At 60.5% G+C, this 14,428-nt stretch overlaps 1 protein-coding gene across 9 annotated transcripts in view; it reads right to left on the minus strand.

Annotated features, from left to right (window-relative positions):
- Positions 1–1,261: 1,261 nt before the first annotated feature.
- Positions 1,262–14,428, minus strand: part of SLC4A3 (solute carrier family 4 member 3) — a 13,822-nt gene continuing 655 nt past the window's right edge. The window contains exons 2-24 of one of the 9 annotated variants that reach the window (XM_015585461.2): positions 14,217–14,360; positions 13,713–13,878; positions 13,566–13,619; positions 12,841–13,121; positions 12,559–12,674; positions 11,990–12,189; positions 10,246–10,394; positions 9,908–10,088; positions 9,328–9,463; positions 8,869–9,052; positions 8,324–8,423; positions 7,646–7,830; positions 6,812–7,037; positions 6,426–6,644; positions 5,915–6,063; positions 5,532–5,726; positions 4,862–5,080; positions 4,518–4,603; positions 3,827–3,997; positions 3,104–3,357; positions 2,612–2,841; positions 2,269–2,442; positions 1,262–1,597 (exon numbers count right to left, since the gene is read on the minus strand). In XM_015585461.2, coding sequence (XP_015440947.1) covers positions 1,520–1,597; positions 2,269–2,442; positions 2,612–2,841; positions 3,104–3,357; positions 3,827–3,997; positions 4,518–4,603; positions 4,862–5,080; positions 5,532–5,726; positions 5,915–6,063; positions 6,426–6,644; positions 6,812–7,037; positions 7,646–7,830; positions 8,324–8,423; positions 8,869–9,052; positions 9,328–9,463; positions 9,908–10,088; positions 10,246–10,394; positions 11,990–12,189; positions 12,559–12,674; positions 12,841–13,121; positions 13,566–13,619; positions 13,713–13,878; positions 14,217–14,267 — 3,804 coding nt within the window. In that variant the 5' untranslated portion in view covers positions 14,268–14,360 and the 3' untranslated portion in view covers positions 1,262–1,519. Of the gene's footprint in view, positions 1,598–2,268; positions 2,443–2,611; positions 2,842–3,103; positions 3,358–3,826; positions 3,998–4,517; positions 4,604–4,861; positions 5,081–5,531; positions 5,727–5,914; positions 6,064–6,425; positions 6,645–6,811; positions 7,038–7,645; positions 7,831–8,323; positions 8,424–8,868; positions 9,053–9,327; positions 9,464–9,907; positions 10,089–10,245; positions 10,395–11,989; positions 12,190–12,558; positions 12,675–12,840; positions 13,293–13,498; positions 13,879–14,216; positions 14,362–14,428 lie in introns of those variants that run through there. The other 8 variants (XM_025043310.1, XM_025043308.1, XM_025043311.1 and 5 more) reach the window with 8 other exon arrangements.

Consider the following 14,428-nt stretch of genomic DNA (forward strand, 5'->3'; position numbering starts at 1 on the left):
AAGGAACGCAAAGCCTCTCTGCCAAGCTGGTCTGCATACCCCCGCCACCTCTGCATCTGGAATCTTCTCTGCACGCATCTATGCTCTAGGTTTTTGCGTTTGACCTTTGCTTTGCTCCTTGGCGAAGCTCCTCTGGTATTCCACGTGGCCTTGTCCAATCTCAGGGGAAAGGGATTTTATCCGCACTTAGGCCAGGGGATTTGTCAGAGGCCAGATGCTGTTAGAGGCCATCGTGGTGCCAGAGACCAAGACAGCTGGAAGCCCTCAACTCTTCCTTATGAACACCAGTCGCACAGTGGTCTGACCCTTCTCTCCTGACCAGCTGGAAAGTTCTAGCTGTTGGCCTGAATACCTGGGAGGAAACTGGGGAAAGAATAAGGCAGCAGGGCCGGCTCCAGAGGACACGGCTAAGGTGGGGCTGAGGGATCCCGGCTGTGGATGCTCACTGCCGCCCAGGCCTGTGGAACCCCACTAACCTCGCTGGACCCCCTTGTCTGCCGAGGAACTGCAAGTGCTCGAATGGGTGGAATCTTTGACCACAGCGGGTCCACCAGGTGGCAGTGGTGCTCCTGCCCGCTAGGGGCAGAGCCTGCAGTGTGAGAAAGCTACCACCAGAGGGCAAAGCAGAGACAACCGGTTCCACTACGCTGCTGGTTGCCTAGCAACTGTGACGCAAAGCGCTCCCAGTTTGCACCCTCCTCAAGGCCTCCAGGTTATTTCTGGCATAACAGATTTGCACAAGGAGTGGCCTCAGGAATCCCAGAACTGCTTCTCTTTTAAGCCAGGAGAATATAAAATGGTCCAGGGACCCCAAGTCCAGCACCACTCTGGCGTCGAGGAGGCTATACCTCCTGCTCCTTGGAATGCCAGGGATTAGGAAAAAAAGATGAACGTTTGTCCTTCTCCCCTGTCGCTCCACAGCCATTGGGCAAGCTCTGATTTCCCTAGTGGCTGAAGCAGAGAAACCACCTCCTTCTCCCCTTTCCCACCCTCCCCCTTCTAATCGGGGGCAGGATTAAAGGCTAGTGACCTTGAGCCAGACCTTGAGCCTCTCCGCTCCTCAGCTGCACTTCAGCGGACTCAAAGGGGTGACGATAAGGCCCAGCTCTGACCTTCTGCGGTCTTGATTCTCTCCCTTTCCCCTAAGAATTCTGTCCTTGCCTCAAACCTCTCCCCAGTTTTGATGACCCTGAAAAAAGAATTCTTCCAATTCCAGATGGGTAAGTATGACCTGAGAAACCAAGACATGGAATCAAGAAAGTGAGGCAGACACGAGACAAGGAGTGTGGTTGTAATGAGCTCAAAGCCTGTGATGGTCTGGTCTGTGACAGGACCTGGGTGAGACAAGGTCAGGGCCCCAGGCAGAGTCAGGGCGCCCCTGTGGCCGAGGCATCAGTAGTGGTTCCAGGCACATCTCTAGGTCAGGAGGAGCCCGCCGGCCCTGGGGCTGGGTTCTGACAGGGGCCCGGGTGTCGGTCACTAAGGTGTTGGGGTCTCTGAGGGGCCCCACGTTGGAGGATCACACAGGCATGTGCAGCTCATTGTACTCATCCTGGCCGTCCTCGTCGAAGTTTGGTTCAGCATCTTCCGAGTCCAGCTGCGGGAGGAGCAGAGGTCATGGGAGGCGGGGAAGCACACTCGTGCCCTCCAGCTCCTCCCCTGGACAGCAGCCCTCACTGCTCCCAGACCTTTCCAGGCCTCACTGTCTGGAGGGACCATGACCCTAGATTGAAGCATTTCCCTCTGGCCAAAACCTTCAGGTCATCTTCCCCAGTGACACTTCCTGATAATAATGATAGCAGCTGCTGCATATGAAGTGCTTTCCCGGGGCCAGTCCTAGCTTCTGCAGTAGGTACCTCTACAGACCATGTTTGGGTGGATGATTTGCAAAAAGATGTCCCTTCCTCTAGATTACGAAAATAAGACTCAAGAGGGATTTCAGCTCCACCCCACCCCCACGGGTTGTCCCTTGGCTACGTGCTTTTGTTCAGTGCATGACCTGCAGAGCCGTCTGCAGCAGCCCTGTGCATTCTTTACACCAAACCATTGTACTCAGTACTTTACCTGAATTACTGTTTAATCCTCACAACAATCTTATAAGGTAGAATCTATTATTAGCCCCATTACACAGATGAAAATAAGATTTCAGAGGTTAGGTAACTTGTGTACAGTCACACCACTAGCAGGTGGTACAGCAGAGATTGGAACCCAGGTCTCCCTGATTCCAGGCCCATCCACCCTGATGCTGCCCCGAGCACCAGCCCTTACCGCCTGCAGCTCCCTGTCCTGAAAGAGCCGGGGCAGAAGGCAACGCCTCAGAGGCACCGTGAGCAGCAACAGGAAGGGGAAAGCGAGCGAGGCTGCCGTGGACTTGACCACCCAGAGCAGTGCGATGCAGCCCAGCTGGATGCAGGTGAACAGGTGCATCCGCCATGTCTTCACCTGGAGAACGGGCATCAGATCTCACCACACTCCTACCTACATCTCTGGGGACGCCGATCCCCAGATCCCAACCCATCTTCATAGTCATCCTGTCCATCTCTGACCCAGGAATCCCTCAGAACCACCCCCCGTCACCCTGTCTCCCCACCTCCATGCTTCCTGGCTCTACCTTGGTCACATAGGGCTGCTCGGGATGGTGTTTTGCCGGCATGAGGATGAGCAACAGACGCTGGGACAACTGGATACCAGACAGTGACGTGACCCCCATGTACAGGAAAATCCCAAAGAGCACGGCCAAGGGGATCCGGCGCAGCACAGCCCCCATGACGATGGACAGGCCTGGAGGAGGTGACACAGACCTACCTGACCCCTCAAACAGCCCTGTGAAGATGAGCGGGCCTGGGGAGGAGACAGGACATGGACCATCTAACTGATCAGCTGGGCCTCATCACCATGAACAAGAGAAGACGGAATAGGAGAGAACACCGGGAAAGGGGTTGAGGGAAAGGGGCTGATGGAGGGTCCAGGGCAGGACAGAGGCTAGACAGTCTCATTTAGAGATTTGGAGGGGACCTGGGCCGAGCCTGGGAGAGAGAGTTGACTTAAGGCCTTGGGGTCCAAGAAGGCAGGGGCCAGGGCCTCGCAAGGTGGACACTCTCACCTACGAGGCTGGCGATGAGCACGCCGGTGACTCGCTGCTCCCGCACCTCCTGAATCTGGGGTTTGTCACCAGGTGCAATGGCAGTGCGCATTACAGTCAGCGCGTTGACGTGGGTGACTGAGCGGACGGTGGCGGCCGTGAGCCAGGGCAACCCAAACAGCCCACAGAGCCCACCCAGAGAGCCGATCAGCAGCAGGTCCAGGTGGAAGCCAGAGCCCTTGAGCAGCCTCCGAGCCTTCTGACTGACAATAAGACTGCAGGAGAGGACGGACGGAAGGGGGCTGAGTGTCCTGGCGGGCGGGCCAGCGGCAGGGCGAGGCACACGCGGCAGGGGCAAGGTAGTGGGGGGAGCACGTGCAGAGAAGGGCTCTCCCCAGGACCTGCCAGCTTCCTCTTTCAAGTTCCCAAATTGAAGTTCTCACATTTAAGCAAATTGAGCCAAATTCCTATACTGTGGATGTTTAAAATACCACAAAAGCCAGATGCCAGATCTCACCACGTTACTGTGGTTTAACCCAAATGAGATACGTGTGAGCATCGCTGAGTCAGAGAATATACTGCTGTGTGCTAAAGACTGTTAAATGTCACCCTGTAAATGGTGGTGGCAACAGAGATATCACGTCAAAGCACCACAGGGAAACTGTGTCCCAGGGGCGGGTACCCTCCTGCTGCCCATGCCACCACCCTCCACTCCTCCGCCCGAGTCCCCTCGAGCCCTCTCACGCAGTGATCTGTGTCTCCATGAAGATCAGGATGAGGACCAGGAGGGCCGGGACAGCGGCTGCCACCATCATCCAGGGCGGGAAAGGACGGGCACTGCCCAGGGGTGGGATGAACCATGTACGCTTATCAGGGGAGGTCACCGAGAGCCCCGTGGGCACCGTCAGCTTCTGCATGGCCAGAAGGAAGACAGGACTCAGGGACACTGCCACTCCATGCTAGGAACCCATGCAGCAGCTGCTCCCACGAAAGTGTGTGTCCCCAGTACCAGGGATCCGGGGAACTTGGGGGTGAACAGGTTTGGGGGAAATTAGTTTTGTATCCTCCAAAGTCCTACAAGGATCCAGTAGAGGACAGAGACCTCCTCCCCAAGCCCCAGAACTGCCAAGAGAACTGCTGTGGGAACATCTGCCATTCTGCCCCCAGCCCCCCACCTGCTCCCCCAGGAGTCGTGACTAAGGGTCACCTATGGCCTCAGATCCCCTGGGTGGCCTCCTCCGCCGGATTGTGTGGCTGTTTCTGAAACCCCCAGCCTCCCACCCCTGTGGCCCCAGCAGGCCACTGCCAGACACTAGAAAATCGGGGTTCCAGCCTCGATCTTGGCTGCTGGGGCAATGGGGACGTGTCACAGCACGCCTCTCAAGGCCCTGGGTGAGCATGAGCTGCCGGAGGGGGCTGAGGTTCACTCAAATGCGTGTAGGTGTCTGTAATGGAGTAATCCACCAGGACCATGACCAGAATGGAGATGGGGATGCCGAAGTCCCCGATGATGCGTCGAGCCTCGAGAGAAGGGAGCGGAAGGTGGAGACGAGGGTCAGGAGGCTAACGTGGGGCCTATCACCCCCGACCAGATCTTGGGCCTGATCTGGTGCCGGAAGTTCCCTAACCTGTCCCTTTAAACCCCATGGGTGCCAGCGCCCTCCAGGCAGGCATTTCTCTCCTGATTAGACTTCGCTGGGCCTTCTGATGAGGGTAGGGAGGCTCAGACTTGGTGTAGGTCCATGGGCTGACCAGGCCCCATTCCCAGCAGCCATGCACCTTGCCACCCAGGAAGCGGCTGTTCCTGAACTTGCGTAGGAAGAAGGCGATGAGGAAGGTCCCGAGCATGAGGATGAGGGACAGCAGAGCCGTGTTGGGCTGGTTCCTCGGGCCGGGCGGCCCCTCGGTAGGAGGCAGGGCACTCCCGTTCAGGTCCGGCCCAGCCTCCAATGCCCTCTCAGGGGGGTAGAATGGCAGCAGTGGGTGCTCCGTGAACACCTGTGTGGGTTACAAGGTTGCCCTAGTGCTCACCTAAGCAGGTGACCCTGATTTCATCACTATCGGTAACACCTGTGAGGGAGAGGACTGGCCCCTCACATACCTGACCAGACAACAGTAACACAGAACATGCAGCTGCATCATACACACACCCCTCTGCAAAAGGTGACCCGATGACACCCAGCCCCATAGGGCTGACAGCGCCCGGTCTTTCACATACCTGTGCAAGTGCGTCCTGGAGTTCTGACCGATATACCCTGTGGGTTTGACTCCTTCCCTTTAAGCTCCAACCTAACCCAGGGTGTCCCCAACCCCACGAGCCCACACCCAACAGAGCCCCCCTCTTTGTTCCCTCTGCCCCCAGCGCTCCGTGCCGCCCCCTCCCCAGGGCACTGCCCAGCACCTACCCACCTACACCCACCCCACCCCCAGGACCTCTCTGGACCTCCACCTTATAGAGCTTGTGGAAGGTCTCGTAGATGAAAATCAGAGAGATCAGGAAGGCGAAGATCTCCTGGGTGAACGGCGAGATATAGCGGACCAGGAAGCTGCCCTCCGCAGCCACCAGGGCAAGGACGAAGACCACCAGCCAGAGGCCAACCCACACCCGGCCGGTGAGGTACTCCAGGTCCTGGGCTCGGCAGAACTGGCGGCCAGGAGGGAGGGGTGGTTACCCGCAGCAGTCTGTCCTGGGCATCGGGGCCCCACAGAATGGGCGGGGGTCTGCAGGGCAGTGAAGGAGGAGGAGGGGGAGACTGCAGGAAGCTGTCAGCTGGGCGGAGGGACTGGGGCCGGGCAGGTGATCCCTGGGGAGGGCCGGGGCAGGGCTGTCACCTTGAAGAAGGCTTCTTCAAAGACCAGCAGTGGCCCTGAGAAGCCAACCACAAGCAGCGGCTGGGCTCCCAGCAGAGAGAAGAGGACTCCGAGCACCGCGGTGGACACGATCAGCTCGGACACGCCCATCAGCCCCTCGGTCTTCTCCCCTGGGGCAGGCAAGGGTCAGCAGGATGGCCCCTGGCCCGGTTCCCACCTGGCCCCTCTTCCTGATCAGCTTACCCTAACCTGGGGACCTAAAAGAATGGAGCAGCCACCCAGAGCGATAAATAGAGCCCCCTCATCAATCCCATCCCTCCTGCCCCCTCACCACCAGCCCCCCAAAGTGATCACAGGATCCCCCACCCCTTCTCACTTTATAGCGCCCCAAAAGTGATCGCTAGAATCCCCTGACCCAGCAGCTCACACCGAAGTCCATGCCCTCTCACCCACGAGCCCCTAAGACGATCACTGGGGCCCAGGCACCTTGCCGGTGACAGAGCCCTCTCCCCTTTCCTCCCCTTCCCCTCACCTAGCAGCCCCCCAAAGGTGATGGCGGGGCTGAGGGCGGCGAAGTAGATGAACAGCACGGCTGCCACACACTGGGAGTGCAGAGCGTCACGCAGGTCGCTGGGGTAATGTGGGTACCGGCGCTTCACGTCCCGAACCAGCCCCCCAAATACTGAGCCAGTCCGCCGCAGGGGGTCATCTTCAGGGGTCGCCTCAGAGCCCCCCAACTCCACTGACAGCTCTGGGGGAACAAGGTGCTGCTGGAACGCAGACCAGTCCCTCGTGCTGGGAGGCCCTCAACCCTTCCCTGCCTGGGCCACTGGGAGTCCGGAGAGGGCTGGGGCCACAGCCGTAGGAGCTGTGCGGAGGAGAGTGGGGTGGGGGACGGTGGGCCCCAAAGGGGCTGACCTTTCCCAGGGGCCACGCAGCTGCCCCGGGTGGTCATCTCCACTTTGGTCTGTTCACGCTCCCGCCGCTTCCGCAGCAGCTCTCGCTGGAAGGCGGCCACAGAGCGCAGCAGGTCCCGTCCCTCCACCTCCGACGGGGGGATCACGATGCTGCCATCCAGGAACTCGCTGATGGCGCTCAGAAGGTCCTGCCGGTCGTCGGCCTGGTAGGCAGCCTCATGAAACAGCTGAGGGGCAGGAGGGCAGGGGCTGAGCCGGCCCAGGGAGCCCCCGGGAGGAGGCTTCAGGGAGGGGGTGTTGGGACGTCCAGCAACATACACAGGTCCGGTCCAGTTGTCCAAATTCTGACTCACAGCTCTGCTGGCCAGCAAGCAGCCACTGCCCTGAACACTGCCCCCTCCGAGGGCCCTCTAGTCCCCTGGGAGCCTCCAGACTTTTCCACGATGCAACGGCTAAAGGGGCAATGCCCGGCATAGCAGAGTGCCCACGCCCTGTAGGCTGGTGAGTGTCCTGACCATCACCCCTGGCTAGAGGACCCTCCTATCCAAGTCCAGGAGAAGCCGCAGCAAAGACCACCGTAGCCAGCCCTCCTGTTCAGGTCTCACGTCATGTCCAAAACTTGGGGGCCTGGGCTGCTTCTCCCCCTGCATCCACCTCCGCACTCCCTTTCTCCCCTCGCCCAACAGCCCTCTCCACCACTCCAAGCATGGCCTCTACCCAGGAGGCTCATTAGCACTCGCATCCGTGGGCACCCTGGGCGCAGTGAGAGAGACAGGAAACTAGGAGGGCCCAGGAAACAGGCCTAGAGCGCCAGCCCCCGGGCTACGAGACCAACCTTGTCAGACATGAGGGTGGCAATGGAGCGCCCGAGCTCATGATAGTCCGTGCTGGTATGACTGGGCCCCAGCATCACAAAGAGGAAGCGAACCGGCACGGGGACCTCAAGCACAGACTCCAAGAGCACGGCCTCATTCAATCGCACGAAGGCCGCTGCCGGCTGCTCCAGGAAAGGCACACAGCCTGCGGGGAGAGTGAGATGAGGCACAGGGCTCTGGGCAAAGGGGAGTGCCCCGCCCACGAGGGCCTGGGAGGTCCCCTCCAGGGCAGGCGGGACTAGCTCAGGCCACCATGTACAGCGGAACCAGTGGTGTACTACATAAAGAAATCCCGACCTAAAGGAGGCTTATTCATCTATGTGTTGGTCTAGTCATCTCAATTTACCAACAAAGGAAAATTCAGGGTCTCAAGGAAGGGGCGCTTTTTTTCAGCTTCTCACCAAGGTGGTACAGGGACTAGCAGGTGTCCAAGATAGCAGAAAACTGGAAGGGAAGCAGGCAGAGAACTGGGGAAGAAAGGGCGGCGGGCAGGACGGGTTGTGAGGAAGAGCATGGGCAGGTGGGGGCCTGGATGGGGCTGGGAGAGGCAGCCTGCAGGCCAGAGCCTAAGGCCAGCAAACCACAGTGGAGGTGCCCATGCCGTGTGGCCCCTGCGCCCAGCGCCCAGCCCTCCTTACCCACGAGCACCACAGTAGCCTCAGCGTCTTCGGGGATCTTCTCCAGCAGCTTCAGGCTTTTCCCCCGGTGACTGTCTCCCCCAGGCATGTGGAGGGGCTTCTGAGGACGCAGAACTGGAATAGGGCTGGGACCCAGACCGGAGGCCATGGCAGGCCCTCCCTGCCCTTGCCCCAGCCCTGGACGCTGCCCTCTAACTCTGCCTCCTCCCACCCCAGCCAGGGTAGGGACTGTGGGTGATGTGCCCCACATCGGGAGGGGACCAGCCTAAGATCTGGACCCCTCCCCCAAAACCCCTCCCCCCAACAACCACCTCAGCCTTGTCTTGTTTTCAATGTCTTCCCCGGATCTGCTACATCATCCCATTTCAACCTCCTGTTTCTCCGGGGTAGGGTTCCCTCGTGCATGTCCCCTACAGATCTCCCACACGCCTAGTACGGTGCAAGGTGTCCCACCTCCCTAACCCACTCAGTGAAGCCATAATGGCTTCCACTGAAACTAGAAGGCCTCTCCATCCCCCAGCCCAGGTCAGAGCTAGGCAACTGACCTCCTTAGCATCAGGATCATGAGGCCAGAGTGGTGCTGGCTCCCCCAGGTCATCAGCCATGGTAGGCACCGCCCCATCAGGGCCATGGCTGGGGGTAGGGTGGTGATTGCCCAGGACTGAGTTCACGCTGGAGCTGGACGTGTTTCGGGGAAAGAAGCCACTGTCCTTGTCATCATTGGGGTGGCTGGGGAAAGGGCAGAGGGAGCAAGGCAGGTTAAGAGAGGCCTTTGGTGGACGGAGGTCATGAGGCAGTGAGAAATGGAGAGTCAGGGCCTCTATCCCTCTGCCTCAATGTAAGAAAGAACTTTCTAATGGCTGGCGATGTCCAAAATGAACCAGGAATGAGTTCCCCGTCCATCGGAGTATTCGAGCAGAACCTGGAGAGCCACGCAGAAGCGTCTGTATTCCTGGAGGGGCAGCTGAACCAGGAGGCCCCCTCCCAGCACCCCACCCGGTCACCTGTGCTTCAGTAGCAGGGTACGCAGGACACTGGCCCTGTCCTCTGGCCGAATCTGGTCAGACACAATCATCGTCTCCACCACAAGATGTGCGATGCCTGGCAGAGTGGTCTGCTCCAGGTCCAGGAGGGCAGCTCCTGGGAGCATGTAGGGGAGCAGACACAGCCCCATCAGATAGTAAAAAACAACCCCCCAGCTGCCTCGCTTCCCCAGAGCAGGCAAACGTGCTGGGTGAGCCAAGTGCCCGGTACACCCAGGCAGATATACAGTTCCACGTGGCCATGACCCAGCCAGAAGAACGAGGACACAGCACCTCCTCGCCCAGGGAGGGGAGTCATTTGCTGGTTAACTCCATGTAGACTGATACCTATTCTGCCCCAGGTACAGTGCCAGGGACTAGGGCATAGTACAGGCCCTCAGAGTTTATAACTCACAAGCAGTTGGAGTCCACATCCCCAGAGTAGCAGCCAGACCTCACTTGACTCCAGGGCGTGGTCCCCAGGAGCCAGGCAGCCCAGCACAGGCTCTGTGGTCTGTGAATAGGGCATGCAGCCCCAGGGTCAGGCCTGCAGGGTCCCTACCGTGGGCAATGGTCCTCCTGAGCTCCAGGAGGCTGCGGAAAGACAGCGAGGCCACACGGGGCTTCCCCCAGCGCTCCGTCTCCTCCTCCACATCCTCCTCAAACTTGATCCAGCGAGCCGTCTCCCGCCAGTGGGGCTCCTGGCTGCGGTCCAGCATCAGCTCGTTCAGCTCCACAAACACCTGGGGTGGGCACCAAGGGTGAGGGCCTGGGGGCCACCAGGTGGGACCAGCTGTCTTGGGGACATGGTGACGGGGCAAGGTGGGGAGGACGGGAAAGAAAAGCTCTGGGAAGGGGAGGCGAGAGGAAGCTGCAGGCCCACCCCCTCAGGTCCTGTACCTCGTGAGGCCTTCGGTCCAGCTTCTTCTTCTTCTTCTTCCTGCGCAGGATGGGAGCCAGGCCACCGGGGCTGCCCCTCCCACCCTGTGTCCGAGATGGCTTCTTCACTAGGTGCCGCCGCATACCAGGGTTGTCCTCCAGCCGATGACCTGCGGAGAAGGTGGGCTTAGTGGTCCCAGGGGTCCAACTCGGGGCCTCAGGGCCATGGCCAGCCTCTCCAGACCCCTGCTCTGCCCAGCCAGTCCACTTCGTGGGTGCCACAGTCACCCAGGGGCCATGCCAACAGGACTATCTTGTCCAATGTGGCAATTTCATACAGGCCCAGAGAGGAGGAAGGACTAGCCCAAAGTCACAGGGGACCACTAGCCAAGCTACAGCAAAAAAGCAGACCCCCAACTCAGTCCACAGCCCCTGCCACGGCCACCGCCTCTCACTTTGGAGTGTCATGACTTGAGTGTCATGACTTACGTCAAGTCGCCAGGCCCCAGGCCCCCAGCACTCTCCCTCTGAGCCCTCTCTTGGCACCCACATCTAACCCCATAGGTACTCGTCTGGGCAGAATCAGGCAGAACCTCTCTCCTTTCCTCCCCGCCTGCCCCTTCCAGGCCAGCAGCCGGGTTACTCACAAGCTGGTCCCCCTGCCATGGGGCTCAGCTGGCCCCTGGTGGACTCCCCCAGGTCACAGTCCTCAAGGTCCAGCACAAACATCTCTAAGTCCTCTGAGGCCAGCGAGTCTCGAGGGCTAGGGGCTGGAGCCATCCCGGAGCCCTGGCTCTCGGCATCCCAGGGCCCGGGGCTCAATGTCCCATTGGGCTCTGTGACCTCCTCCCGAGGACTCGTCATTCCCCCAACGACCAAGGCCTCGGCCCCTGCTCCCTCCCAGAGCCCCAGCTCTCCTCAGATGAAGGAGCCTGGACAGGAGTAGTGTTCGTCTAGCCAGAGCTGGAGATGGCTGGGCCTCTTTATCCCGACTCTCCACGTCCCCAGGCTTGTTGCGGGCTGCTTCCAGCCCCCACCCACGATCTGTAAACACGCCCTCCCCCTGACCTGCCCCCATCGGGCCACCACCACTGCTGCTGCCATCGGATTGTTCCTGTCCCTGTCCTCAGGCCCTGGCAACTTTCCATGACGTATTGAGCTCAAAGCCCTCCTCCCCACCCCCGCCTACACACTGGTTCCAAGGGGGAGGAGGGTGGGGTCACTGATGCCCCTGGCCCAGGCACAGAGCCTCGTGGGTGATGACAGGTGGCACAGAAACCAGGGCACTGATAAGATGGAAGGAATGTGCCGAGATCACGGCCAGGTCCAGCCATGGGTGGCTGGACAGGAGAGAGGGGGCCCCTAACGCAGGGAGAAGCAGGCCTGGCAGAGCGGCTCAGACTCAGGGGGCTGCTGCGAAGGGGTAAAGAGTCGGCCCTGAGAAGCAGAGCTTTGGGCGAGGGGGGACATAATGATATCTCCAAACATCATGTGGAAGGGGGGCTGCCTTATGCCCGGGGTGACTCAGAGGACAGAATCAGGACAGAAGAGCAGAAGTGTCATGAAGGGAAATAGCTCTGGCAACCAGAGAGGTGGCTTCGTGAGGTAGTGAGCTCCCCATCACTGGCCATGTTCCAGCAGATAGGGACACTGCAGAGGAAGCTCAAGCCTGGCCAGGGGAGAGCACGGAGCCTCTCTAAGGTCCCACACAGACTCAGTGCTCATGGGAGTGGGCCGTGGGGGAAGGCCACAGGGTGTCACTCACTCTTCATGTCGTCCAGGTCCGCAGAGCCCAGCATCTGGGCCTCTGCCTCGTCGGTGGGCACCTGCTGCTCTGGGCCACCCAGGCTGCCCAGGGCACTTCCTGGGCACAGCCGCTCCCGTAGATCATAGCTGGCTGATGGGCTCCAAGGCCGGCTCTTCTCCCCAGCAACTCGGGAGGCCCGGGCCCGGGAGCTGGGGGAGCTGAGGAAGCAACATGGCAGCCTTGACTTGATGGGGAACCGCAGTAGAGATGGGCCGTTTAGGGGATTCCTTTGCCTTCTGCTTGGGGCAAGGCCTGCAGCGGCCCCCTGAGCACTAGACACAGGCTCCTCCTGGGCAGAGAAGGAAGCTCACCTCCTCCTTCCTGTCCCTTCCTCTCAATCCTCGTCCTCCTCTTCACTTTGACACCCTCTCTCCCACATGGCCCTCTGGCTCTCTCTTCCTTGTCAATCATCTGGACCCCGCCTCCTCTGCTCCCTCTTCTCCTTCCTTCTTCTTTGGGGTCAGAGCTGGACACACTCTCCAGGAAGGAGGCCAGGACCTCCTCTGGGCTGGGCTAGAGGCCAGTACCTGACCGAGTGCTGGGGGCTCTTGTCGGAGCGAGGGTTGCCCGAGGGCAGGGGCTTGGTGAAGGTGGCCCTCACCGAGAGGCCGGGACTGTCATCCTCGTCACTTCCAATGGAGAACTGTGGACAAACCAGAACTGTGGACAAACCAGGGCCCCTGGGCTCCCGCCCCAACTCAGCTCCCAGCCCACTGCCCAGCCTGGCCCAGGCCCCGTCTGCCATGTCCTCGCCTCCTCCCCGCACTCCTCCCCCGGCCGCCAGCCCTCCTTCGGGGGCAGACTCCTACCTTTGCTTTCTGTGGGGACCCCGAGGGTAGGGGCTCCACAGGCTCTGCCTCAGATTCCCCTTCCTCTTCCTCTTCCTCCTCCTCCTCGTCCTCCTCCACCCCGGCTCCCCTCTCCTCCTGGATGGGAGGGGTCCCCTCAGAGGGGGCAGCGGAGGTCTTCTCCTTCTTCCTCTTCCCCCTGGTTTGCCGGGCAGAGGTGGAGGGCAGTCGCCGCAGCTTGTGGGGCGGAGGCAGGCGTGCTGAGAGCGGGTGGTGGGTGTGGTGGGATGTGTGCCGGTGAACTGAGGGTGTAGGAGAACCAGATGAAGCCCCCACAGCAGAATGGGACCCCATTCCACCCTAGGGGTACACACCTTATTCTAGCTCAAGGCCTCAAACAAGGGCACCCTAGTCCTTTCTCCAGAGCCAGGCTCCCCCCAACACCTGTGTCCATGTCCTGCCATTGGTGAGGCCTGGTAGAGTAGGGGAACAGGAATAATGGATGGGGGGGTGTCATGGGGTGGGGCAGGAGGACACGATAGAGCAAGAAAAAGAAAAGTAGAATCAGAAAGCTAAGGAAGATGAAAAGGCAGAGAGAACAAGGCCAGGGGTCCGGCAGAGCCTTGGGGAAGATGAAGGTCACGGAGGGAGGCCTCAGGCCCATCTCCCTACGATTCACCTGAGACTGGGGCCCAGCTCCCCTGGCAGGTGGACAGGCAATGGGTGAGTGAGGCAGGATGACTTAACATGGTATGGTGGCCCAGCACAGCATCCAGCACAGCATCCAGCACAAGATGGCACTGGGTAACCAAGCCAGTGGTGAGCACGGCGATGGTGGCAATGAAGGTGATGGTGGTGAGGGCAGCCACACTAGGGGTCCCCAGGCTACCCACACTCAAAGTCCCGCTCGCTGTAGCTGCGGCTGGGCTTCTCGGGGTCCCAGGCCGGGGGCTTGCTGATGAGATCCCCAAACCTGCTCACAGCCAAGGTCTTGCCCAAGTCATCATCCTCCTCCTCCATGTCTGGACTCAGAGGGGGCTCCTCCAAGGGCACCCGGACCTGTGGGCTCAGACAGCCTCTCCTAAGGCCCTTACCCATGAAGGCTCCACACACCCACCCCAACTCCAAATCCTGAGCGGGGCCAGGGGGCACCAGTAGGCTCCATCTTCTACAACCCCTTCTCCCCAGGCCCCAGGCTGGGGTCAGCACCCCAGGCTCCCAGGGCTAGGGAGAAAGGTCAACAGATCTGAAAAAATAGCAAAAGACCCCCTCTTTCTCCATACCCCCAGCCCAGCCCCATCCCTGGATCTGGGGGTCCCAGGGTGAGCCAGAGGACGCCCCTCTCCTCGGGGGCCCTCCGTCTGCCTCCTCTTCCCCCACCCCTGCGCGTCAGTCACCTGGGGTAGGGGGGAGGCGCCCCCGGGCGGCGGGATCACTCCGTTGGCCATGGCCGGGGAGGCGGCTCGGGAGGCTCTCGCTCACTGAGGGACCCGTGACCCGGGTGAGAAGAAGAGGGCGCTGCGGGGGCCTAGCGAGGAGCCCTGGGGGAGGAGGGAGGGTCAGAATCCCCGCGGCTGCCCTCTCCCCGTCCCTGGCGCGGACCTCCCGC

This window comes from Pteropus alecto, unplaced genomic scaffold (assembly GCF_000325575.1).
Source record: "Pteropus alecto unplaced genomic scaffold, ASM32557v1 scaffold110, whole genome shotgun sequence".
Lineage (NCBI taxonomy): Eukaryota > Metazoa > Chordata > Mammalia > Chiroptera > Pteropodidae > Pteropus > Pteropus alecto.